Source organism: Morus notabilis, unplaced genomic scaffold (assembly GCF_000414095.1).
Source record: "Morus notabilis unplaced genomic scaffold, ASM41409v2 Scaffold206, whole genome shotgun sequence".
In the NCBI taxonomy this organism is placed as follows: Eukaryota; Viridiplantae; Streptophyta; class Magnoliopsida; order Rosales; family Moraceae; genus Morus; species Morus notabilis.
Genome location: NW_010365213.1, coordinates 347252 through 370888, shown reverse-complemented (window position 1 = coordinate 370888; position 23637 = coordinate 347252). Strand labels below are relative to the sequence as shown.

Genomic DNA, 23637 nt, shown 5'->3' with positions numbered 1-23637 from the left:
CTCTTTTCAACGCTAAATGATTACCAAACACTATCGGACCAAGATTAAAGTAAATCTTAGTTAACTACAAGGCTCAAAATTAATAAAAGGAAAAAACAAAAAACAAAAACAAAAAAAACGTCATTGTGCTATTGTAGTCTTGAAAATGAAATGATGAAGAGAATTCCACCTTAAAGTCTTCCAATTTAAAAGTGGGTGACTACGTGTTGGTGTTAGGTAGCGCAGTACATATTCCTTTTGCAATTCCTTTTAAAATTACAAGCCATTTTAGACCGCACACGTCAAAGTTCAATAAATTGAGGGAGATTTTTGGAGTTGCTGGAGTCTCGAAACGGCTAATATCTACAGCCACGCATTCCTATACAAGTCCAATACAGTTTTATCTGACCCTTCTCTGGTCACAAGCTTTTTTGTTTGTTTTTGGCTCTCATTCCATTTTTCTTTTTCTTTTTTCCTTTTTGGGTACGTACGTAATTATAGCTTTGAGTAGTAGGATATCACACATGTTTGGAGAATTTTTGTAACAGAGTATGAAAAGAAAATTAAAAGTTGTTTAGTTGCAGGATTTAAATTATAATTTGAATTATAATTCATGATTTATTATAATATTTTTTCTTATAAAAAATATACATAAATTAAAAATAATTTAAATTACGTGATTCTAATCTATAAACTAAATTAAACACGATTTTAAACCCGTCTCCTAACAAAACTCTATAAAAATATGACTGGTTTTATAATTATTGGTAGATTTCTATACGGTACATCTGAATATATCAGTTAGCTGGATGGCAGATGCGCCAACTTTTTCTAACGCCATCTATCTGGTACTAAAAAGTTGAAAAAGGAAACGTATAAATTGACTCAAAACTCCTTACATATAACTTTTCGCCAAAGCACCATGCTCCAAACACGTGCCACTATTCTAATTTTAGTGGATGACAAAAATATGGTTGTCCAATGGAATTGTATGTTCATTAACTTGTACAGAACCCAAAATAGATTTTACTTTTCCTTTTTATTTGGAAGTTAGTTCTGAGCAGAAAGAACAAACTATGCATGTGTTACATGTTGATGCCAAGAATTGAATTGGTGCACAAAGCACTGTTTTGCTTCTTATTGGAGGTTAAATTTGAATAGTCTCTCACCTACCTCCTAAGATATTTTGGCAAGCCCTGTTGATCGTTGTATTTGAAAAACTGTTTTGATGTAGTGACAAAGAAGTGTATTTGCTGTAATTAGAAGTGTGGTTGCTTTGTTTTTGTTTTTGTTTTTGTTTTGAATGCTGATTATGAATCGAGCAAAAAAGGAGGTGAGATAAAATGATAAATGGAATGATCTTGTAGGCACCATTTTAACTGTAACTAACATCTTCACAAACAAAATTGGGAATAACAGGATCGAGGAAACATCTTGCTTTTGTTTGGCTAAAACGTTCTTCTAAATGGATGTGATTCCTTTAGGCAAAGACATTTGTCTTTCAAAGCAAGTATAAATCTTTTCACATATAAGGTTCGCTCTAACATGGTAAGTTTTTTTTCACCATTTGATTATTTTGATAGCCTGATCTATAAGTGATAATACTTTTATAATTCTCACTAATTATGCCGTTAAAATTTAATTAAACATCTAATAAGATCTTGCTCTAGTGGGGCAAAGCAATGTGTTATCGTAGAATTTTTCAAATTGTTTTTTCTTTTTAGATTAAAAAAGAACCCTGCTTGACAAAGGGTGCATTTTGCATATTCACTAACTTTTCATGTCAATAGAAATGGGAAGTATAGAATGAGATCAGAAAGCTATGAATCATTTTTGCTTAATTAAGGCTGTAAAGGCTATGTTATGTTTGGTAGCTCCAAAGTAGGACGGACATCTAAAACACAACCAACACATATAGAAGTTGCAAAAGAATGAGATTATAAATCATGATTTCTTAAACCATATATTGCTTCCTTTAAGGGCTCAAACTTGATCATCCAATCTAAGCATGACTATTAGATATTGGAAACAAAAAGGCTTTAATTATATGTATCTCCAAGTAGCATAAATTGATGATCTAAGCGAGTCTTCCATGATCCAATTTCCCCTACTAATTATAAATTTACAATAAAAGACAGACACTTAGACAACGAAAGAGATGGGCAAGGATGGCGTGGACATATTTCAATAAAATAAAATAAAAAGGATGGCGTGGACAGACCTAACTCCCAACCATAATCCGACTCCATCATGCCAAAATTAATACCACTAATCAAAATCCACCTATAAATGCATTGTTGGACTTTTTAAGAAACCAAAAACAAATAAATTTTTGTCCCTACTCTTTCCTTTTCCATTAATCACTAAAAACATTTGTTACCTTGTTTTTCGCTTATAGACACGAATATAAATGTAGGCCTAGTTTATTTTATCAATTCGAGTTTTTAATTCTAATTTTACTATAGTTAAAAACTCTTATAAAAAGTCACATTTAACTTTTTCTGCTACAGTTAAAAGCACTCACATAAAATCATATCTCAACTTGAATTAAAAACTCAAATCGACGCACTGAACGGGGTTGTAAATGTAAAAAAAAATTTACAGAGTAAGGTATGAAGAAAAGCTCTCTCATATCACATCAAAGTTATATTAAATTAAAAAATATAACAATCTAATAACGTCTATTTATTAATATGATATTTTTCATAAATATCCTAATACGTAAATTCATACTATTTGTTGAGAGTAAATCAATTTATATTTTTGTGTAACAATAAGTATGATGACAAGTGTATGAGAAAAAAACAAGAAGTATGACAATTTTGAAGGCAGCATTTATATATTGACCATCAAAATCGTGAGGGGAAGGGTTGGTGGACTACAGCACCCAACTCATAGTCAAGGCAAGGCCACAAACTTGGTTCCTTCATTATGTTATCAAAAGATAATGAAATGTTATCAAAAAGGATAAAAGAAAAATCAAAAGATACTGAAAATGATTACCATAAGGATAAAAAAATAAAAAATTAGATTACCCAAAATGGGAATTTAGGAAGAAAGCGAGTGGAAGTATGCTTTTAACGACAAAAAATAAAAAATAAAAATTTTGGCAATTACTAATTAGACCTCCTCTCCTCCCATGTTCTTTGAACAGTTTTTTTTTTTTTTTAAGAGAGAAAGGGACAAAATGAAGAGAGAGAGAGTGGGGTAGATGGCTGCTACTCCTAAAACTACAAACAGAAGCAAAAAAAAAAAAAAAAAAAAAAAAAAAAAAAAAAAAAAAAAAAGAGAGGACGGGGGTGGTGTGGAAGGAAGGAAGGGGGAAGGTGGTGGCACGTGCAAATCTCATTAAAGCCGTTAAAAACTTGGTCTTCTCTTATAACCAAAACTCACACCTACTTCTCTGCAATTCCTTAATAACTAAATAGAGCTTTCCCCTAAGATTTGTGTGCATGATCACATTCACGCTCTTCTCTTCCGGCTTTTGACTCGAAATGATTCATACCCACAATACCAGTTTGAAGGAATTCGATTAAGAAAGCCTTCTTAGATTTCAATTCCTTTTTTTTTAGATATATCTTCTTATCTCAAGGTATGTGACCCATTTCTAATTATTGGTCAAAGTCTTGTTTCTGCAATTCTATTGTGGGTAGTTTTGTTTAACTTCTGTTTTGGTGATTTGGGCATTTGTTTTTCTTGGATGTTAAGCGTTTCTCATAGCTTAGGGAACTTGTCTACTCATTGTTTGTATACTCATTGTTTGTACTAGTTTTGCACTTCTGAGTAGGATTGGAAATTCCTTTCTTTTATTTTCTTTTTTTGTAATCACCTTTTTTTTTTTGTTGTAAAGTTTTTATGATGATGGTGTAAACGGTACGTTTTGTTGATGCTGCTTTTGGGCAGTGGTGCCTTTTTCGTTGCTAACGATGCTTGTGTGATATTTTGCATCTGAGAACTTCACCTTGATGCTGCGTTTGGTTGTACTTTTATCAAAATTTGATTGAGAAGGAACTATATATATATATATATATATATATTAACAAGTTACACTTCTTTCCCCTGCTCCGGTAGTGATCACTAGAAAAGGTTTATGGTTAAGGAAGAGTTTATGACGGCATGGAATTATATTTTTGTGTCAACTATTATTATGTGAAACCAAACGCAACCTTAGTTCAATATTACAGCAACTTTTGTGTACTTATATGTGCAGCAGAAGTTTGTTGAAAAGTAGAATGAGTGAGGACCAAAAATTCTCCTCTCTCTCGTTCACTATTTAATCCCAGAGCTGTTGATCAAGCAATTCTTACATTGCAGTATTATTTTAGAAGCCCAAAAGAATTCGGCAATGGCTGGCATCGGGCATGGAAACGGATACATAAATGGGATAGCTTCGATCAGGCATCCTGCTGCTATATCTGAAGTTGATGAATTCTGCAATGCTCTTGGTGGCGAGAAGCCAATCCATAGTATTTTGATCGCAAACAATGGTATGGCAGCCGTAAAGTTTATGCGTAGTGTGAGAACGTGGGCTTATGAGACGTTTGGCACGGAGAAGGCAATCTTGTTGGTGGCCATGGCCACATCAGAGGACATGAGAATCAATGCGGAACACATTAGAATTGCTGATCAGTTTGTTGAAGTTCCTGGTGGGACTAACAATAATAATTATGCCAACGTACAGCTCATTGTTGAGGTGTGTTTACTAATATTTACACCTTGTACTTTCATGTTCTTCCTTTATTTCTGTCCAACGTGCAACTATATGGTTTACAACTGCAACTTTTTAGTCAAAATGAGAAGGAATGATTAGAAATATATTCCTAGTAAATTTTATAACAAATACGAAATCCTAGTATGAGAACCTATCAACCTAACATTATTAATTTTTCCGAGCATAATGACAAAATTGATTCCTGAAAATGGCAGGCATATCTTTACTGTCCTGATATGACTGACAATAGGTATCTTGTTTTAGCTCTATTCAAAGTCTGGTGGTTGTTAATTCGATTATGTACCATGACATTGTATTGTCCTTGTATCTCTTATTAGAATGCTGTTATTTGTTATCCAGATGGCAGAGATAACACATGTTGATGCAGTTTGGCCTGGTTGGGGCCATGCATCCGAGAACCCCGAGCTTCCTGATGCACTAAATGCAAGAGGAATAGTATTCTTAGGGCCGCCAGCTACGTCTATGGCTGCATTAGGAGATAAAATTGGTTCATCATTAATTGCTCAAGCAGCAGAAGTTCCCACCCTTCCATGGAGTGGCTCTCATGTAAGATTTGGTTCTAAAAAATAATGCCTGATTTTTCTTTTGATTTCTTTGGTGGGGCCATTCTGCATAAAACATTCTTACAATTTTAATCTTCCAGGTATTTCTGATAAAAAAAGATTTTAATCTTCCAGGTGAAAATTCCTCCAGAAAGTTGCGTTACAATCCCAGATGAAATATACAGGGAAGCATGTGTTTATACAACAGAAGAAGCAATTGCTAGTTGTCAAGTTGTTGGTTACCCTGCAATGATCAAGGCATCATGGGGTGGCGGCGGTAAAGGCATAAGAAAGGTTTGTTTTCTGCAGATGAATGTTGCACTTCTCTGGCAATTTATTTCTCAAACTAAACTTATCTAAAAAGCTAGGTTTAGTTAATCATGTTAAACATACTCCCATTTGAACTTTTCAGGTCCACAATGATGACGAAGTTAGGGCCCTGTTCAAGCAAGTTCAGGGTGAAGTTCCTGGTTCTCCAATATTTATAATGAAGGTCGCATCCCAGGTTGGGCCTCGCTGCATTTTCTGGATGATAAAACTTCTGGTGTTTATCTTTCTTATGCCATTTTGATAATTGACCTCTTATTTTCTTCAATATTCTTCTGTAGAGCCGACATCTCGAAGTCCAGTTGTTATGTGATCAATATGGAAATGTTGCAGCTTTGCATAGTCGTGATTGTAGTATTCAAAGACGACATCAGAAGGTATGCTCTTTTTTGAAGTGGGAAACTTGCATGGCGTGTTTTGGGAAACGACATTTCCTATCTTTATCTTTGCTATTATAGCTTCAAGGGCTATTGGGTACTGTTTTTTTTGGGCTCATTTTTGTATTTTCTTTTTCTGAAACTTGTAAGAGCATTGTATTTTCTACCAGAGGTATTTTGACTTGAGGATCTGATCTGCTCATCTATATTGTACAGATTATTGAAGAGGGTCCAATAACTGTAGCTCCTCTAGAGACGGTGAAAAAGTTGGAGCAGGCTGCTCGAAGGTTGGCTAAATGTGTTAACTATGTTGGAGCAGCTACTGTTGAGTATCTATACAGTATGGATACTGGCGACTACTATTTCTTAGAGCTCAACCCTCGATTACAGGTACACTAGAGTGACTTTCAAACTTAAAGTTTGTCCATGTATCCCTCAGTTTAGTTATTACTTGTTGAAATTGTAAGATAACCTTTGTCGAGTATGTCTCTGATCTTCTATTGTCAATCAAAGAAAAATGTGCTTGTCACATGTTGCTTTCCGAAACCTAGCAGTTTAGCTTTTTCTGCAACTTTTAAAAAGGAATAAGTAGCATATATAGTTTTGAGATAAAGGCAGCAACTAGCTGTGTTGGCTTCCATTGTTGGATATGATAGTATTTCATTTCTCTGACTAGCTATTTGTTGGGTGCAATGCAACTAAATGTTCTTGAATGAATTTGATCTAGGTGGAGCACCCTGTTACTGAGTGGATTGCTGAAGTAAATCTTCCAGCAGCCCAGGTTGCAGTTGGGATGGGCATCCCTCTCTGGCAAATTCCTGGTATATCTTGGCAAAATTATTGGCTTTATTTTTATTTTTATTTTTATTTTTTTATACACTATAAATTTTGGAATCTTATATTCTTTCTTAATTGACTGATTCAAACAGAAATAAGACGGTTTTATGGAAAGGAACATGGTGCTGGATATGATTCTTGGAGAAAGACCTCAATTCTTGCCACCCCATTCGATTTTGACAAGGCAGAATCTACTAGGCCAAAAGGTCATTGTGTTGCTGTGCGTGTAACAAGTGAGGACCCAGATGACGGTTTCAAACCTACTAGTGGGAAAGTACAGGTTAGTTATTCATATTCATCTACACTTTCTCTTGTCTTTTATCCTTTATTTATTTATTTATTTTTCAAGAAAAAGAGGAATTATTGTGAACTTATGTTGAATTACATCACCCATATACAGGAGTTGAGTTTTAAAAGCAAGCCAAATGTTTGGGCATACTTCTCTGTTAAGGTAACTCTAAATTGATTTTTAGTATTAAAGTCAAATTCTCTCTCCTAAAAGAAAGGAAAAAGAAAAGCCTAATACTTTGAATTCTTCAAATAAATTCTAATTACCATTTTGATTTGCAGTCTGGAGGAGGGATTCATGAATTCTCAGATTCTCAGTTCGGTGAGTGTTAACTACTGGAGCTCCTGCTAGTTCTTTGAATCTTTTAGCTGTCTAAATGTTATGACTACTTGTTGAAATCACCTTTGTGTAAGTACGTGCCTCTAAGTCTTTTATCGTTCTTCAGGACATGTTTTTGCATTTGGCGAGTCTAGAGCTCTGGCTATTGCAAATATGGTTCTTGGGCTGAAGGAAATTCAAATTCGAGGAGAAATCCGTACCAACGTTGACTACACAATTGATCTCTTACATGTAATATCCCCACTGATTCACAATACATTTTCTTTTAGTAAATGAAAATAAGAAAAAGAGTTGCAAGAACCCAACTAATACAAAAACAAATGTTAATGCAGGCTGTAGACTACAGAGAAAACAAAATCCATACTGGTTGGTTGGACAGCAGAATAGCCATGCGAGTGAGAGCAGAAAGGCCACCTTGGTATTTGTCAGTTGTTGCGGGGGCTTTATATGTAAGCAAATATTCCATCATAATTAGATGATCTTTCCATGTTTTATGTTTAAAGTCACCTGACTTTTTTTTTTTTTTTTTTGTAATGTCATTTCAGAAAGCGTCTGCTAGTAGCGCAGCAATGGTTTCGGATTATGTGGGTTATCTCGAAAAGGGGCAAATACCACCCAAGGTATTGTAGAACAAAACTCTGCACATAGATACAAGCTCATATATGTGTATATTATTTTCTCAAATTTTTCAACCTTGATTGCAGCACATATCCCTCGTCCACTCACAAGTGTCCTTGAACATTGAAGGAAGCAAATACACGGTATGTACTTAAATGATAGCAGTAAGCTATAAAACTTTTATTCTGAACTTGTCCAAGATTTTTGGGGATTCGCCATCGTCATGTTTATTGACTGACATACATTGCCAAAAATGTGGAAACCTGTTCCTAGATTGACGTGGTACGTGGGGGACCGGGAAGCTATAGATTGAGGATGAATGAGTCAGAGATTGAAGCTGAGATACATACCTTACGTGATGGAGGTTTACTGATGCAGGCAAGCACATTCTTTCAACGGAACTTCATTTGTCACTCGACTTTTACTTGTATATTACACTTCCTATTTGTTCTAGGACTGTTGAATGTCGGTATGAAGGATTGGACTTCTTCTTCTTCTTCCTTTTATTTTTATATTAAATTTAAATATCGGTCTTGCTATGAAGAAACAAATGGATTGTGATGTTAGATTGCTGTTCATTTTTCTCACCTTATTGCAATTAGCACTAGTAGGCCAAGGAGTTACTTTAGTACGGAGTCCAATTTTGTGTGCGTTTACCATAGCGAAGTTAATTCAGTCGGGTTGAAAATAAAGCTAGTCTTTATGCGTCCTACATTTTTAAGATTGTAACGGAAGTATATTTATCTGTTTTTTACAGTTGGATGGAAATAGTCACGTGATATATGCAGAGGAAGAAGCAGCTGGAACTCGCCTTCTCATTGATGGAAGGACATGCTTGCTTCAGGTGCCCCAGTTGACCTCTGCCACACCTTGTTTTTCCCTTTTATTTTCCTTTAAAAATCATCCGCTCGGCAGGATGGCACTAATTGTAAACCCTTTTTGCATGTAGAATGACCACGATCCATCTAAGCTTGTAGCAGAGACGCCATGCAAACTGCTTAGGTATTTGGTTTCTGATGGTTCTCATGTTGATGCTGACACACCATACGCTGAGGTTGAGGTTATGAAGATGTGTATGCCTCTACTTTCACCTGCTTCTGGAGTTATCCAATTTAGAATGTCCGAAGGTCAAGCTATGCAGGTAAATTATTTTCCAAATAGCATGTGTAGTTATTCATATTTTCATAAATGTTTAATGGTCATAATTTTTGTAGGCTGGTGAACTTATAGCAAGGCTCGATTTAGATGACCCTTCAGCTGTAAGAAAGGCAGAACCTTTCAATGGGAGCTTCCCTATCTTGGGGCTTCCAACTGCCATTTCCGGTAAAGTTCATCAGAAATGTGCTGCAAGTATAAATGCGACCCGGATGATTCTTGCAGGTTATGAGCATAACATTGATGAAGTGAGTATTCTATTTCTGTTTTTCCGCCATGAAGAATTAAGTATGAACTTGGAATGCTATTTTAAACTGCAAGCTATCGACATTAATAACTTAGTAGGGGTGGCACAACCTTGTAAACAATGAAATACGACTCTGGTTTTGGTAGATAATAATACCATCTCAAGTTTTGAATTAAACTTGTCTTATCAAAGAGCTTGACATGAAATCCGTCCTCAGGTAGTTCAAAACTTGCTCAATTGCCTTGATAGTCCTGAACTCCCTTTCCTTCAATGGCAAGAGTGCTTGTCTGTTCTTGCTACCCGTCTTCCCAAAGATCTAAAGAATGAGGTAAATTAAATGCACCAGCCCATCTTGATTCTATGCTTGAATAGTGGCTTGGTATTCATATTTCATCCTATGGTTTAATTTGATTAGTTGGAATCAAAATATAAGGAGTTCGAGGCAATTTCAAGCTCTCCAAATGTTGACTTCCCTGCCAAACTATTGCGGGGTATCCTTGAAGTAAGTGCATTTATTTCTCATTTGAGCTCAGTTTTTTCTCTTGTTTTTGTTTTTTGTTTTTTGTTTTTTTTTGGTTTTTTTTCCCTAAAGTAAAAAATGAGCATTTTTTTTTTTGGTAGGCTCACCTGTCCTCCTGTCCTGATAAAGAAAGAGGAGCCCAAGAAAGGCTTATTGAACCTTTAATGAGCCTTGCGAAGTCTTATGAGGGTGGAAGAGAAAGTCATGCACGCATTATTGTTCAGTCCCTTTTCGAAGAGTATTTGTCAATTGAAGAATTATTTAGTGACAACATTCGGGTAACTTGATTCAAATGGTACAAATATGAAGTTTTTCTTTTCTGTTTTGTCATTTTGCTTGTCAGATTCATTTGGGATACATTTTTTCTTTTTTCTTCTTTCCAGGCTGATGTAATAGAGCGTCTTAGACTTCAATATAAGAAAGATCTGTTGAAGATTGTGGACATCGTGCTTTCTCATCAGGTAATAAATTCATGACATGCTTAGTCGTGTTCCAGTTTTTTGAATCTTCTTATTTATTTATTTATTTCAAGTCTTAATGAAAGTATCTTACGTTAGAACTTTGTAATTTTTGGATTGCAGGGTGTCAAGAGTAAGAATAAGCTGATACTACGACTCATGGAACAACTGGTTTATCCCAACCCTGCTGCATATAGGGATAAACTAATTAGGTTCTCTGCACTTAACCATACAAATTATTCTGAGGTTTGCCATTAAACTGAATTACTCGAATTGAGATGAACATTTATAGTTCTCATATGTGATTATTATTATTCTCCATTTAGTTCTTTAAAAATCTAATGTTAACTCTGTCATGGAGGATAGTCTCTAATATTCTTACTAATTTTGGGATCACAGTCTTCTTGAGCCCGTTTGGGAAGTGTATTTGAACCATGATTTGGGTTTTGATTCAAATTCTTTGTGAGAGGAAAACACTGTAGCAGAATGTGTACCAAACAACTCCCTCGAGCCTGTTTGGGAAGTGTATTTGAACCATGATTTGGGTTTTGATTCAAATTCTTTGTGAGAGGAAAACACTGTAGCAGAATGTGTACCAAACAACCCCCTCATGTTCTCTTGCAGATATCATCTTTGTTTTGTTTTGTTTTTGTTTTGTTTTTTGTTTTTTGTTTTTTTGTTTTTTTCTTTTTCCCTTTCCCTACAAGCTATAGCCTTATTAATGTCACAAACAAGTTCTGATGTCGGTATCTTTTGCAGTTGGCACTGAAGGCAAGTCAGCTGCTAGAGCAAACCAAATTGAGTGAACTTCGTTCAAACATCGCGAGAAGTCTTTCAGAATTAGAGATGTTTACTGAGGATGGTGAAAGCATGGATACTCCCAAAAGGAAAAGTGCCATCAATGAACGAATGGAGGATCTTGTAAGTGCTCCTCTGGCAGTTGAAGATGCCCTTGTAGGTCTGTTTGATCATACTGATCACACCCTGCAGAGGCGGGTTGTGGAGACTTACGTTCGTAGATTATATCAGGTATCATGGACTGAACCCTTGTATTTTTATCTGTATTTTATTTTTATTTTTAAAGATAGTTCCACACTAACTTTATATGTTTCATCAGCCCTATCTGGTAAAGGGAAGTGTTAGAATGCAGTGGCACAGATCTGGCCTCATTGCCTCGTGGGAGTTCTTGGAAGAGCATATTGAGAGAAAATATGAGAGTCAAGTTGAAGCATCTGATAAACCGTTGGTTGAAAAACACAGTGAGAGAAAATGGGGAGTCATGGTGATAATCAAATCTCTCCAATTCTTACCAGCAATTATTAGTGCTGCACTGAGGGAAACAGCTCACGCCCTCAATGACACAACTCCAAATGAATCTCTTCAACCAGAAAGCTACGGGAATATGATGCATATTGCATTAGTTGGTATCAACAATCAGATGAGTCTACTCCAGGATAGGTATTGTATCCGCCATTTCTGTTTGTATTCAAAGATGGAACTGTGAGATAATCAAACGCTTGCCGTAACATTGGAGCTTTATAACCATATATACTGTAAAAACTTTATAATTTCATGGACTTGCAAATTATTCGAAAACACGAGTATTCCTGCTCATACTGATCTGAGTTCCTATAGAATCTAAATCCCAAGGAGTATCTCAACAATATAGAGTTTTCTACATTATCTTAAAAAATTTATCCCTAATATACGAGAATCTGATTGTTGATCAGACAGTAAACCTACGAGTGTAATGTTCTGACCAACATTGTCGTTTAATGCTTTGCAGTGGTGATGAAGATCAGGCCCAAGAGAGAATTAACAAGTTAGCAAAAATAGTTAAAGAGAAAGAAGTGGCCTCCAGTCTCCGCGGTGCAGGTGTTGGGGTGATTAGTTGTATCATACAGAGGGATGAAGGGCGGACCCCTATGAGGCACTCCTTTCATTGGTCTTCGGAAAAGCTCTATTATGAGGAAGAGCCTCTATTACGTCATTTGGAACCTCCACTGTCCATTTATCTTGAATTGGTTAGTTATTTCTAGCAAAAGTTGTTTTTTTTTTTTTTGTTTTTTTTTTTTTTAAGTGGATTGTTGAACTGAAGTTCATTGACATGAATTTTTCATTTTATTTATATCCAGGACAAGCTTAAAGGTTATGAGAACATTCGGTATACCCCATCCAGGGACCGTCAATGGCACTTGTACACTGTTGCAGACAAACCTCTACCAACACAAAGGATGTTTCTTAGAACACTCGTTAGACAGCCCACAACAAATGAAGGGTTTACTGCCTATCAAGGGCTAGACATGGAAGCGACACGTAACCAGTGGGCTCTTCCTTTTACTTCAAAGGGCATTTTGAGGTCCTTAATGACTGCAATGGAGGAATTAGAACTCAATGCACACAACACTACCCTCAAATCTGACCATGCTCATATGTACCTTTATATCCTACGTGAGCAACGAATAGAGGATCTTGTGCCTTACCCCAAGTAATTATCTCTATATTTTTCTTCTACCCCCTTGACTTGAATAAGACGGTGAATTTTTAAGTAACATACCTCTCAATATATTGTGGCAGGAGAGTTGATGTAGATGCAAGCCTAGAAGAAACTGCTGTTGAAGCGATTTTGGAAGAACTGGCATGCCAAATTCATGTATCAGTCGGTGTAAGGATGCACAGATTAGGTGTTTGTGAGTGGGAAGTGAAGCTTTGGATTGCATCTTCTGGACAGGCAAATGGTGCTTGGCGAGTTGTAGTAACAAACGTGACTGGTCATACATGCACTGTACATGTAAGTTTGTGTACTTCACATTTATGCAATGAAATGTTTCCACCTTGCAACATCTTTGAACTTGGTCTTTTATGAGGTACCTCTGCTTTCGGACAAACGTGATTCTGAGCCATAGCTGTTGTCACCTGATCATTTAGAAATGACTTAAAAAATTATGTGATTAGAGAGGTCTACACTAGTCAGTAGAAGAAAACTAGCGAGTAGCAATAAGAAAAAACAGAATCCCGCATTTCTTATTCTTTGATTTTGACGATGGTCCCAAATTAATTGGTATTCTGGCAGGCAACAAATACAGAATATACCCAATTGTGTCATATAGTAGATATTAGTAAACAGCCTATAGTAATATGATATTGTTATTCTGCCTAGATCCATGATGGATTATAATTGTAATATGTTTGCATAAAATTCAGATATACCGAGAACTTGAGGACACCAGCCAACACAAAGTGGTGTACAGTTCAATCTCTACACGGGGTCCTCTGCATGGTGTGCCAGTGAATGCACAGTATCAGCCTTTGGGAGGTCTTGACCGCAAACGTCTTGTGGCCAGGAAGAGCAACACCACTTACTGCTATGATTTTCCTCTGGTAAGCACTTTGCTAAAGATACTGGTGTCTCTCTCTCTCCCTCTCCCCCCTCTCTTTATCTTTCTATAAACATTGAAACATTTGGATGTTGCTTGTAGGCATTTGAGACGGCCTTGGAACAATCATGGGCATCTCAATTCCCCAGTATCAAAAAACCCAAAGACAAACCTATTCTCAAAGTCACGGAACTCATATTTGCTGACCAGAAAGGTACCTGGGGCACTCCTCTTGTTGCTGCAGAGCGTGCACCTGGTCTCAATGATGTTGGTATGGTTGCTTGGGTTATGGAGATGTCAACTCCCGAGTTCCGTTCTGGAAGGTCAATTTTGATTGTTTCGAATGATGTGACCTATAAAGCCGGGTCTTTTGGCCCAAGAGAGGATGCTTTCTTCCTTGCTGTAACTGATCTTGCTTGTGCGAAGAAACTGCCGTTGATTTACTTGGCAGCAAACTCTGGTGCCCGTCTCGGTGTAGCTGATGAAATCAAATCCTGTTTCAAAGTTGGTTGGTCTGATGAACTAAGCCCTGAGCGTGGTTTCCAGTATGTATATTTAACCCCTGAGGATTATGCTCGCATTGGATCGTCTGTGATAGCACACGAGTTAAAGCTAGCAAGTGGAGAAATCAGATGGGTTATAGATACAATTGTTGGGAAAGATGACGGTTTAGGGGTTGAGAACTTGTCAGGAAGTGGGGCCATTGCCAGTGCATATTCAAGGGCATATAAGGAAACCTTTACCTTGACTTATGTGACTGGAAGAACCGTTGGAATAGGTGCTTATCTTGCTCGACTAGGGATGCGGTGCATACAGAGGCTTGATCAGCCCATTATTCTAACTGGTTTCTCGGCTTTGAACAAACTTCTTGGGCGGGAGGTGTACAGCTCCCACATGCAACTTGGTGGACCTAAAATTATGGCAACTAATGGGGTCGTCCATCTGACAGTTTCTGATGATCTTGAAGGCATATCTGCTATTTTGAAATGGCTTAGCTATGTTCCTCCTTATGTAGGTGGTCCCCTTCCCATTTCACATTCCTTGGATCCTCCAGAAAGGCTTGTTGAGTACTTCCCTGAAAACTCTTGTGATCCCCGTGCTGCCATTTCTGGCGCTTTGGATGGCAATGGAAAGTGGTTGGGAGGTATTTTTGATAAGGATAGCTTTGTGGAGACACTAGAAGGCTGGGCAAGAACTGTTGTTACAGGAAGAGCGAAGCTCGGAGGAATACCTGTAGGAATAGTTGCTGTCGAGACACAGACAGTGATGCAAGTTATACCTGCTGATCCGGGTCAACTTGATTCCCACGAGAGGGTTGTTCCCCAGGCTGGACAAGTATGGTTTCCTGATTCAGCAACTAAGACAGCACAAGCACTGTTAGATTTCAACAGAGAAGAGCTCCCACTTTTCATTCTTGCCAACTGGAGAGGATTTTCAGGTGGGCAGAGGGACCTTTTTGAAGGGATCCTTCAGGCTGGTTCAACCATTGTTGAAAACCTCAGGACATACAACCAACCAGTGTTCGTATACATCCCCATGATGGGCGAGCTTCGTGGTGGGGCATGGGTGGTCGTTGACAGTCGAATTAATTCAGACCATATTGAAATGTACGCCGATCAAACTGCTAAGGGTAATGTCCTTGAGCCAGAAGGGATGATTGAGATCAAATTTAGGACGAGGGAGCTACTTGAGTGCATGGGCAGGCTTGACCAACAGCTGATCAATCTGAAGGCAAAACTTCAGGAAGCCAGGAGCAGTGGCACACACGGGCTGATTGAATCCCTACAACAGCAGATAAAAACCCGTGAAAAGCAGCTTTTGCCTGTGTACATTCAGATAGCCACAAAATTCGCAGAACTGCACGACACCTCCCTGAGGATGGCTGCTAAAGGTGTAATTAGAGAAGTTCTTGAGTGGGGCAACTCTCGGCCTTTCTTCTATAAGAGACTGCTGCGGAGAATTGCAGAGGAGTCGTTGATCAAGACAGTAAGAGAGGCTGCCGGAAACCAGCTGCCACATAAGTCCGCAAGGGACTTGATCATTAGTTGGTTTTCAGATTCCGTTGTTTCGAGAGGCAGAGAAGATGCTTGGTTGGATGATGAGGCTTTCTTTAGATGGAAGGGTGATCCACAGAATTACGAGGATAAACTAAAGGAACTGCGGGTCCAAAAGGTACTGCTTCAGTTATCAAACATTGGCACCTCAACTTCAGATTTGCAAGTTCTACCTCAAGGTCTTGCTGCCCTTCTAAGCAAGGTAAATCATCATCTCTTATTTTCAAGCATGTTTTCTTAAATAGAAAAGTGTAATGCAATTATTAACTAGTGAAATAACTAATATTGATTATTTAGCATTTTCTGCTTTGATTATGGATTTAATTTCTTTTGTAATCTGATGCAGGTGGACGCCAACAGCCGTTCACAATTGATTGAAGAACTACGGAAGGTGCTCAATTAGTTTGGTGAAACTGGTGCTTGCGCCTTGATAAACGTATTATTTTTTCTTCATCTTCCTCGCACTAGATTTTACAAGGGAAAGGCATTTTGCCTGCCATATGGATTATTGATTAGAAAACGCTTCGAGTCTTGGAAGCCGATGATCCTATATGGACTGGTTTCCGTCTCTCCCCAAAATGTAAATTTTATTTTTATTTTGTTCTTTTTTTGGGAGTAAAAATAAAGAGGTATATTTGTAATGTATGAGCGATTCAGTTACGAGAGTTCGAACCATGTAATTTGTTGATCATGCAAATTTCCTGTTGGTCAAGCATGAAGTTCTGCCTGTATCAGCTTCATGTGTGCCGGTATTTTATTCGTAATTACTTGATTAACCATAGACAAAATGGATTGACGATTTGGAATAACAATCTATCAATTATTCAGGTTTCATGTAGCTATTGGTCTATTGATAAGAAATATTAGCTTGAATCCGAAAGACCTATACATCAGAATACAAAAATCCAAGTAGATTACACTTCTACGTTTGGGTATCAACGATTCTAGTTGAAGCTTCATAGTTCATAGGATTCATGGTTCACAAGCTTCATTCTGCTCCGACTTTTTCAAGTTTGTCAGATAAACTTCACAACTAAGCAACTATTTCAAGGGCTGTTCATGTATAACTACTCCAAGCTTGGGTCTGAAATCATTTGCATTTGGAAGGAGAAATGCGAAATTATATGCAAGGTGCAAGATATCTCTCACATGAACTTGTTCTCGACCAGGGTCTTCAATTCCTCGAGTTTCTGAATGATCTTTGGATTCATCAGGTCTCTAGCTTCTCGAATGAGAGTGCCTTCACTGCTGGAATGATAAGCATCCACGATAATCTTAATCCAGGTGTGAAGCTTCTCTGGTGTCCTATAAGAACATCAAAAGGAAATACATATGTATAAAAGTAGAATCAAACAAGTGAAGAGCTTAGAAAAGATAGCTGTTTGTTCTATAACTTCGATATCATCAACATATAAAATTGGAACCTAGACTTAATAAGTTAAGTGCCGATACTCAAAAGACATACGTGTAGAGACAATCAACATCTTTTCCTTCAAGTTCTTCTCCTGGAGTAAAAGCGTCATTTAGCACGCTCAGTCTCTCATCAGGATCCACAATTGTGAGAATATATTTCAATATTCGAATTTCTTTTGGCATAAGCCTCTGGAGATTGCCTCTAGCAGTCAAGTATAAGTGATATAACACGTCTTTAACCTACCCAGAGGAGAAAAAAGAAAACAATTATTAGCAGTATTTCAACACAAGTAAATGAAATTTATTTAGGAAAATTCTAGGACCTCCTGTGATCACAAAAAGCTGAGTTAGGCAATTGTTTATCAAAATACAACAGATTTGATGGGCAAAGATTTTAATGTCAGATGGAGATGGGCTTCTTGAGCAAAGATATTGGCTACCTCGTCTTTCACCATGTTCGACTCCTTAGCAGCTGACCAAGCTTTCGTGAGCATCAACACCAATGCCGAGTCTAGTTGGTTTTTCTCAGCTAAATTGTCTATCTTCCTACAAGCAGCATCTAAAGAAGGAGAGCTGATGATATCTTGTAATTTCAACTCTGCAGTATTTAGTGCTTCAGCGCTTTCACTTGCAGCATCATAAGCTTGAACGGCAGCCAAGCATGTATTCCCAAGTTTTGCCAAAGCTAGTTGTACAGAAACAAACTAGTTTGTCGACTATGTAATAGTTCAAAAGAGATGCTGCATTTCTAAAATTGCCATTAAATTGGATCAACATAACCCCAATTGCATGGCACATATAGGCGAGTATGTGGTGTTGGTCTCCAATCAAAGGGACATCTTTAGCAAACTTCAAGCCATCACAAAAAAAAAAAAAAAAAAAGGTTCCAGCTCACCATTTTGCTCTGTTGGATTGTCGTAGTAGGATTCAGCTACAGTGTGAAGATGAACAAAAAATTCTTTTGTGAAATCTTTGCGACGCCTGGCAACAATTTCACTTATTTCTGAAGGTGCTCCTTTTATTACTTCAAGAAGTTCATTATGTCTCTGCACATCCTCATCAATCTACAGAAGAGAAGTTATATTCCTGCAGTAGAAAATCAGAGCAAATTCAAATGACAGAGGAAGCAAACAATAGCGAGATCCACCTCTTTTAGTTTCCGTCCAAGCCTAAGTAGTTTATGCTTCATCCCAGGATCATCCTCACTATCTGCTCGCTCCTGACACCTTTTATAGAAATGGGGCCGGATATTGTCCCATTCCTTGCTGAAAGCTAACAATCTTCGCCAATCAGTTGGAGTAGGCTTGTCAACCATGAAAACCCCAATTAGCTTGTCGCATACTTTGTTCATTTTTTGGTCATCCAAGGACCCAACATTATCTCTCTCATCTCTATTTTCACCATTTGTGCCAGATTTTTCACTCAAAGAGGGATCATCAGAATCTGACACCCTTTCTTTGCTATAATTACTCGGCGCTGCTGCTGTATCACCAACAACAGCAGCAAGAAGAAAGGATCGTGAACATCGCAGCTTAACAGGTTTAGCCAACAAATGACAGCCTAGCATTACACAACAGTTATTAGTTAGGTGAAAAAGACGTTCAACAAACTTCTGCAAATCTATAAGAAGGAAACTATAAGTATAGTGCAACAAATCAACTATTTCTCTGAGATATTTCAATTAAGATAAATAATCACGTTCCTTAGCTTCTCTCTCATGGTATATTTCTTTTTTTCCCTAAATTATAAAAAGTATTTCATATCATTCGATCCAAAGGCATACACATACTTTACCGCAGCATTTAACCAATAAAATAAATAAAACCTGAAATATCACTTATCACTCGATTCACCTGATTTAATTTCAATAGTTTTCTTTAACCTGATTATAAGTAAACAAAATATATGCATTAGTTCATGGAATTACCCTCAGCCAAAAACATAATCACTCTGAAATTAGCTCTTAACACCTATAGCAATTTTTCCAAGACCTCAGCTTTTCAGTTTTCTTTGAATATGTCTATTTAGATAAGCGCTCCTCAACCCCAAAATTTACAGACTAGAATAATATGTGTGTGTGCGCGCGCGCTATATACACTAGCAATACTTGGAAGAAAATGACAGAAAACAGAAATGAAGTTCAAATTCTGTAGTTATCAGATTAAAAAGCAAGTAGATATTTCTATACCGGAGATTTGTAGATAGATACCTTTGAAGGTTATAGGGGAGAAATAACCATTTGGAGCTGAATTCGAATTCGCAAAGCAAGAAAAAGAAGAAACGCGAACTCTGAAAGCAGTTTTAGGGGCTCCTATTGAGAAGGAACAACGCGACGACGGCCGGAGAGTCGCCGAAGAAACCTCCATGTTTTTCCACGTTTTTCTCAGTCACTTCTCTTCTACAAAATTCTCTCTCTCGGTTTTAACTTAAAAATGTTCCCACACTAAACTAATATGTATAGATCTGTTCGGTTCAGCGAGTTTTGTTTCGGTATGTTTTCCGCATTCTGCCAAAGAGATTGCGCCACGTAATATGTCGACCTTTGTTCTAATTCCGTACAAGGGCAAGACGGTCTTTTCAACCCCGTGTTTGTACCAGTATCAAAACTCAAATATTTATGTCCACCTAGAGCTTCTGAAGTTAGATAGTTTAATTGTTTTCTTCTTTCTGTTTACTTTTTTTCGTATAAATTTTTGTTCTGAAACGGGCAATGCTTTCTCCGACATTCTTGTCACCTCGTATAAGTTTCAATCTTTCTCAGCCACCACCTCTTTTTCCTCTTCAACGAAACAAATTAACGACAACAACTAACCATAAACAAGTGAACACAAAAAATTCTCGTTGCTTTTCTCGCGGAAACAATCCGTCTTCTTCAGACAATTTTCCGAGTTTCGAGGATTTCTCGAACTTCCTAGAAAATCCAGATTCTGAATCGCCAGCTGATCAGTCATTTAGCCAAAGCCTCTGTCCTTTTCTGCTTGCGTTTTGGCTCCGGTCGAGTCGAACTCTAAAAGATGTCAAAAGGGTCCATGCGATTGTTCTGAGGCGACTGAGAAACCCGGATGCTTATGTATATAACAACTTGATTTGTGTTTATTTTAGATTTGAGAAGTTAAATGAAGCCCGCAATGTGTTCGACAAAATGTCTCTTAGAAATGTTGTTACTTGGACTGCAGTTATTAATGGGTACCTGAGCTTTGGTTTTGATGATGAAGCGTTGAGCTTGTTTAGTGATTATGTCGAAAGCGGGGTTCGGCCTAACGGGAAGATGTTCGTGTGTGTCTTGAATCTCTGCAGTAAGAGGAAGGATTTTGAGCTTGGGAGACAAATTCATGCAGGTGTAGTGAAAGGCAGATGGAGTAACATGATTGTGGAAAGTTCCATTGTGAAATTCTATGCAAAATGCGGAGATATGTTGAGCGCTTTTCGTAAATTTGATCAGATGTTGAAGCGGGATGTAGTTTGTTGGACAACTATGATCACTGCTTGTTCCCAACAAGGGAAGGGAAAGGAGGCTTTTTCTCTTTTCTCCCGGATGTTAAACGAGGGATTTTCTCCGAATGAGTTTACAGTTTGTGGTGTCTTAAAGGCTTGCAGTGAAGAGAAGGAACTGAACTTTGGGAGACAACTACATGGAGCCATAGTTAAGAAAATGTACAAGAATGATGTTTTCATAGGAACTTCCCTAGTGGATATGTATGCAAAATGTGGGGAGATTTTAGACTCGAGAAATGTCTTCAACAAAATGAGGCATAGAAATACGGTCACATGGACATCTATTATAGCAGGATATGCTCGGAAGGGGCTCGGTCACGAGGCTTTAAAGCTTTTCCGAGTGATGAAGAAGCGGAATATATTGACAAATAACTTAACCATTGTAAGCATTCTCAGAGCCTGCGGTTTGATCAGAGAGTCGCTTATAGGGAGGGAAGTGCACGCACAGATAATCAAGAATTCTATAGAAACTAATCTGTACTTGGGTAGTACACTGGTGTGGTTCTACTGCAGATGTGATGAATACTCCAACGCCACAAAGGCCCTCCTACAAATGCCTCTTAGAGACGTTTTCTCATGGACAGCTCTAATTTCGGGTTGTGCACATCTGGGTCATGAAACCGAAGCTCTCGAATTTTTAAAAGACATGATGGAGGAAGGAGTGGAGCCCAACTCTTTTACTTACTCGTCAGCCTTAAAGGCGTGCGCTAGGCTGGAAGCCATTCTTCACGGGAGATTGATTCACTCCTCTGCAAACAAAACTTCTTCGATGTCCAATGTGTTTGTGGGCAGTGCGTTGATTTACATGTACGCGAAATGCGGATACGTGGCTGAGGCACTTCAGGTCTTTGACAGCATGCCAGAGAGGAATTTGGTCGCCTGGAAGTCTATGATCGTGGGGTATGCGAGGAACGGGCTATGCCGAGAGGCTTTGAGGCTCATGTATCGAATGCAAGCAGAAGGTTTTCAGGTCGATGATTACATCCTTACGACGGTTCTTACGGCATGCGGAGACATCGAGTTGGATATGAACCACTCATCCGCGTGTAGGTTGCAATCTAGTTGACAAATGATCAGCTTTAGCAGGCCTCCGTTCAGAATCTTCCTGCTAGGATGATCAATTCTTACAAGAATTCTTGACATATTATTATTAACTTTGCATTGTAATATAAGTGTAAAATTGTTTGTTCTAGTGGTGAATGGGAATCCATGATAGTCGTTTTTTTTTTCTTTTTCTTAATTCTTGTTAATCAATAGAGAGAGGAAGACAATTTTCTAGCGTCCAAAAAGACCAATCAAGAGTGTTACAATTATTAGAGGCACATGACACATTTTATTCAGATAGAAAAGGACGATAGCTCAGCACCAAAGAAATGCAAAAAAAAAAAAAAAAAAAGCTAAACTTTTAGAACAAGAGTTCCAAAAGCAACATAACATAGAATCAACTTGGAAGCAGCATTTAAAGTCGCCATTTTGTTTGGTCATTTCTTCATCTTGTGCTTGAGCTTTTCCTTCTCTCGTCTTTTGAGTTCTTGTTGTTTCTTCTTCTCCTCCTCTTTTTTCCTCCTCATCTCTTCTTGCGCCTGCCTGTTCTTCTCCTTCTCCTTCTCTTTCTTCTCTCTTTCCTTTTTCTTTTCTCTTTCCTTTTTCTTTTCTCTCTCTCTCTTTTCTTTCTCCTTCAATTCTTCCTTCGTCAATTTGCTTGCAATTGTGAAGCACATTCGGAGTTTCTTTATCTCAGTATGGAAAGAAGAAAGAAGAAGAAGAAGGAATATATACACATGTATAATGCGTTTTCTGTATTCTTCGTGTTGGATTTGAGTGAACAAAGATCCAAAGCCGTCTAGTGTATTGATTGCCGTCCCTTTTTCTTAGAGTCCTTTGCTTTACGTGTTGGCATTTCCTTTATTCTGTTTGCAGTATCACCATACGGCCTTTCATGCTCTGGTTATGTCTCTTTTGGTTTTCTTTTCCTTTAATTATTTAGTAGAATTATGAAATCATCGAAGGAACCAAGATTCAAAAAAAAAAAAAAAAACAAAAAAAAAAAAACAAACCATATAGCATATAAAAATAACTATGGATCTCACATGCCGGATGAACCTCACTACAATTCCATTATAAGCTAATCTTGCATCTTAGTTTGCACCATGTATGGTTAATATATATATTTTTGTAACACTAAAAAAAGTATTTGTGAATAATACTTATTTTTATTATTCAACATTTGTATCATTGTCACGTCAATAATTACCGCAAGTAATTATAAATTTATCATGACATTTGATAATTACATGATTAGTAGAATAATGATATGGCAGTAACACATATTTGCTGACATGAGTCACCAAGCATCTCAATATGGAACAAAAGAAAAACTGGAGTTTACAAAAGAAACAAAATTGTGGCTCTTTACGTTATATTATCACATTGGCATGCTATCAAAATTGATCATTTACCGATACAGAACTTGCTAAAAATGTTGGACAAGACTTCTTCAGAAATGTCTTCTCCACTTATCTGCCCAAGTGCCAAAGCCGCTTCTCTCAGATCTATTGTCCAAAAATCTAAAGGCATTTGATCTTCAATCGACAATTTTAACCTTACAAAAGCTTCCTTGGTTCGAACAAGCTGCTCACATTGTCTCTGAATATTCATCAACAACAATAACACAAATTTCAGTTACAACCAAAACAAAAGTTTGGAACGTTGTAAAATATGAACCAAAACTCAACACTCTTTGTCCTAAAACATCGGTCTGGATAATTGGATCCAAAATCGAGATCACGTGTAGAAGGTCTGTGATAAGCCTCCAATACGTTTTACGTATGCTAGGCGTGCCAAGCACGCGAGTTAAGCTGCTGAGGAGTGTTACAAG

General features: G+C 37.5%; 4 protein-coding genes across 7 annotated transcripts in view; 2 read left to right on the top strand and 2 right to left on the bottom strand.

The window, feature by feature from the left end:
* The first annotated feature begins 3252 nt into the window (after nucleotides 1-3252).
* LOC21404392 (acetyl-CoA carboxylase 1) lies at nucleotides 3253-16615 on the top strand. Of its 4 annotated transcripts, none has more exons than XM_024171907.1 (32): nucleotides 3253-3571; nucleotides 4294-4672; nucleotides 5051-5257; nucleotides 5389-5547; nucleotides 5666-5758; nucleotides 5862-5957; nucleotides 6174-6347; nucleotides 6685-6778; nucleotides 6887-7074; nucleotides 7195-7245; nucleotides 7365-7404; nucleotides 7529-7653; nucleotides 7755-7871; nucleotides 7968-8042; nucleotides 8127-8183; nucleotides 8314-8418; nucleotides 8798-8884; nucleotides 8990-9181; nucleotides 9255-9443; nucleotides 9660-9770; nucleotides 9876-9944; nucleotides 10064-10240; nucleotides 10346-10423; nucleotides 10544-10666; nucleotides 11180-11449; nucleotides 11538-11878; nucleotides 12207-12444; nucleotides 12556-12908; nucleotides 12998-13211; nucleotides 13625-13801; nucleotides 13900-16053; nucleotides 16198-16615. In XM_024171907.1, the coding sequence occupies exons 2-32, from the start codon at nucleotides 4325-4327 to the stop codon at nucleotides 16252-16254; spliced, it is 6759 nt and encodes a 2252-aa protein (XP_024027675.1). In that variant the 5' UTR covers nucleotides 3253-3571; nucleotides 4294-4324; the 3' UTR covers nucleotides 16255-16615. The 4 variants fall into 4 exon arrangements, with proteins under 4 accessions (XP_024027675.1, XP_024027672.1, XP_024027674.1 ...); XM_024171904.1 differs by having other exon boundaries at nucleotides 9858-9944; XM_024171906.1 differs by having other exon boundaries at nucleotides 4193-4672; nucleotides 9858-9944.
* A 65-nt stretch (nucleotides 16616-16680) lies between these two features.
* LOC21404391 (uncharacterized protein At4g37920) lies at nucleotides 16681-19699 on the bottom strand. Its single transcript, XM_010107579.2, has 6 exons — nucleotides 19474-19699; nucleotides 18412-18824; nucleotides 18160-18328; nucleotides 17705-17949; nucleotides 17317-17504; nucleotides 16681-17156 (listed from the first exon to the last, which is right to left on the bottom strand). The coding sequence occupies exons 1-6, from the start codon at nucleotides 19628-19630 to the stop codon at nucleotides 16997-16999; spliced, it is 1332 nt and encodes a 443-aa protein (XP_010105881.1). The 5' UTR covers nucleotides 19631-19699; the 3' UTR covers nucleotides 16681-16996.
* Nucleotides 19700-19704: 5 nt separating this feature from the next.
* LOC21404390 (pentatricopeptide repeat-containing protein At4g18520, chloroplastic) lies at nucleotides 19705-22048 on the top strand. The gene has a single exon (XM_010107578.2). The coding sequence runs from the start codon at nucleotides 19975-19977 to the stop codon at nucleotides 21823-21825; it is 1851 nt and encodes a 616-aa protein (XP_010105880.1). The 5' UTR covers nucleotides 19705-19974; the 3' UTR covers nucleotides 21826-22048.
* Nucleotides 22049-23080: 1032 nt separating this feature from the next.
* LOC21404389 (tRNA modification GTPase MnmE) overlaps nucleotides 23081-23637 on the bottom strand; it is a 28598-nt gene continuing 28041 nt past the window's right edge. The window contains exon 9 of the mRNA XM_010107577.2: nucleotides 23081-23405. Within this exon, the coding sequence (XP_010105879.2) occupies nucleotides 23211-23405 (195 nt within the window). The 3' untranslated portion in view covers nucleotides 23081-23210. The remainder of the gene's footprint in view (nucleotides 23406-23637) is intronic.

Coding starts and splice junctions, on each gene's coding strand:
- LOC21404392 (XM_024171904.1), top strand. CDS start 4,325: ATGGCTGGCATCGGGCATGGAAACGGATACATAAATGGGATAGCTTCG. Junction 6,779..6,886: donor CCCTCTCTGGCAAATTCCTG/GTATATCTTGGC, acceptor TGATTCAAACAG/AAATAAGACGGTTTTATGGA. Junction 9,945..10,063: donor TATTGCGGGGTATCCTTGAA/GTAAGTGCATTT, acceptor TTTTTTTGGTAG/GCTCACCTGTCCTCCTGTCC.
- LOC21404391 (XM_010107579.2), bottom strand. CDS start 19,630: ATGGAGGTTTCTTCGGCGACTCTCCGGCCGTCGTCGCGTTGTTCCTTC. Junction 18,825..19,473: donor CTCCCCTATAACCTTCAAAG/GTATCTATCTAC, acceptor GTGTAATGCTAG/GCTGTCATTTGTTGGCTAAA. Junction 17,505..17,704: donor CGAACATGGTGAAAGACGAG/GTAGCCAATATC, acceptor TCCTCTGGGTAG/GTTAAAGACGTGTTATATCA.
- LOC21404390 (XM_010107578.2), top strand. CDS start 19,975: ATGCTTTCTCCGACATTCTTGTCACCTCGTATAAGTTTCAATCTTTCT.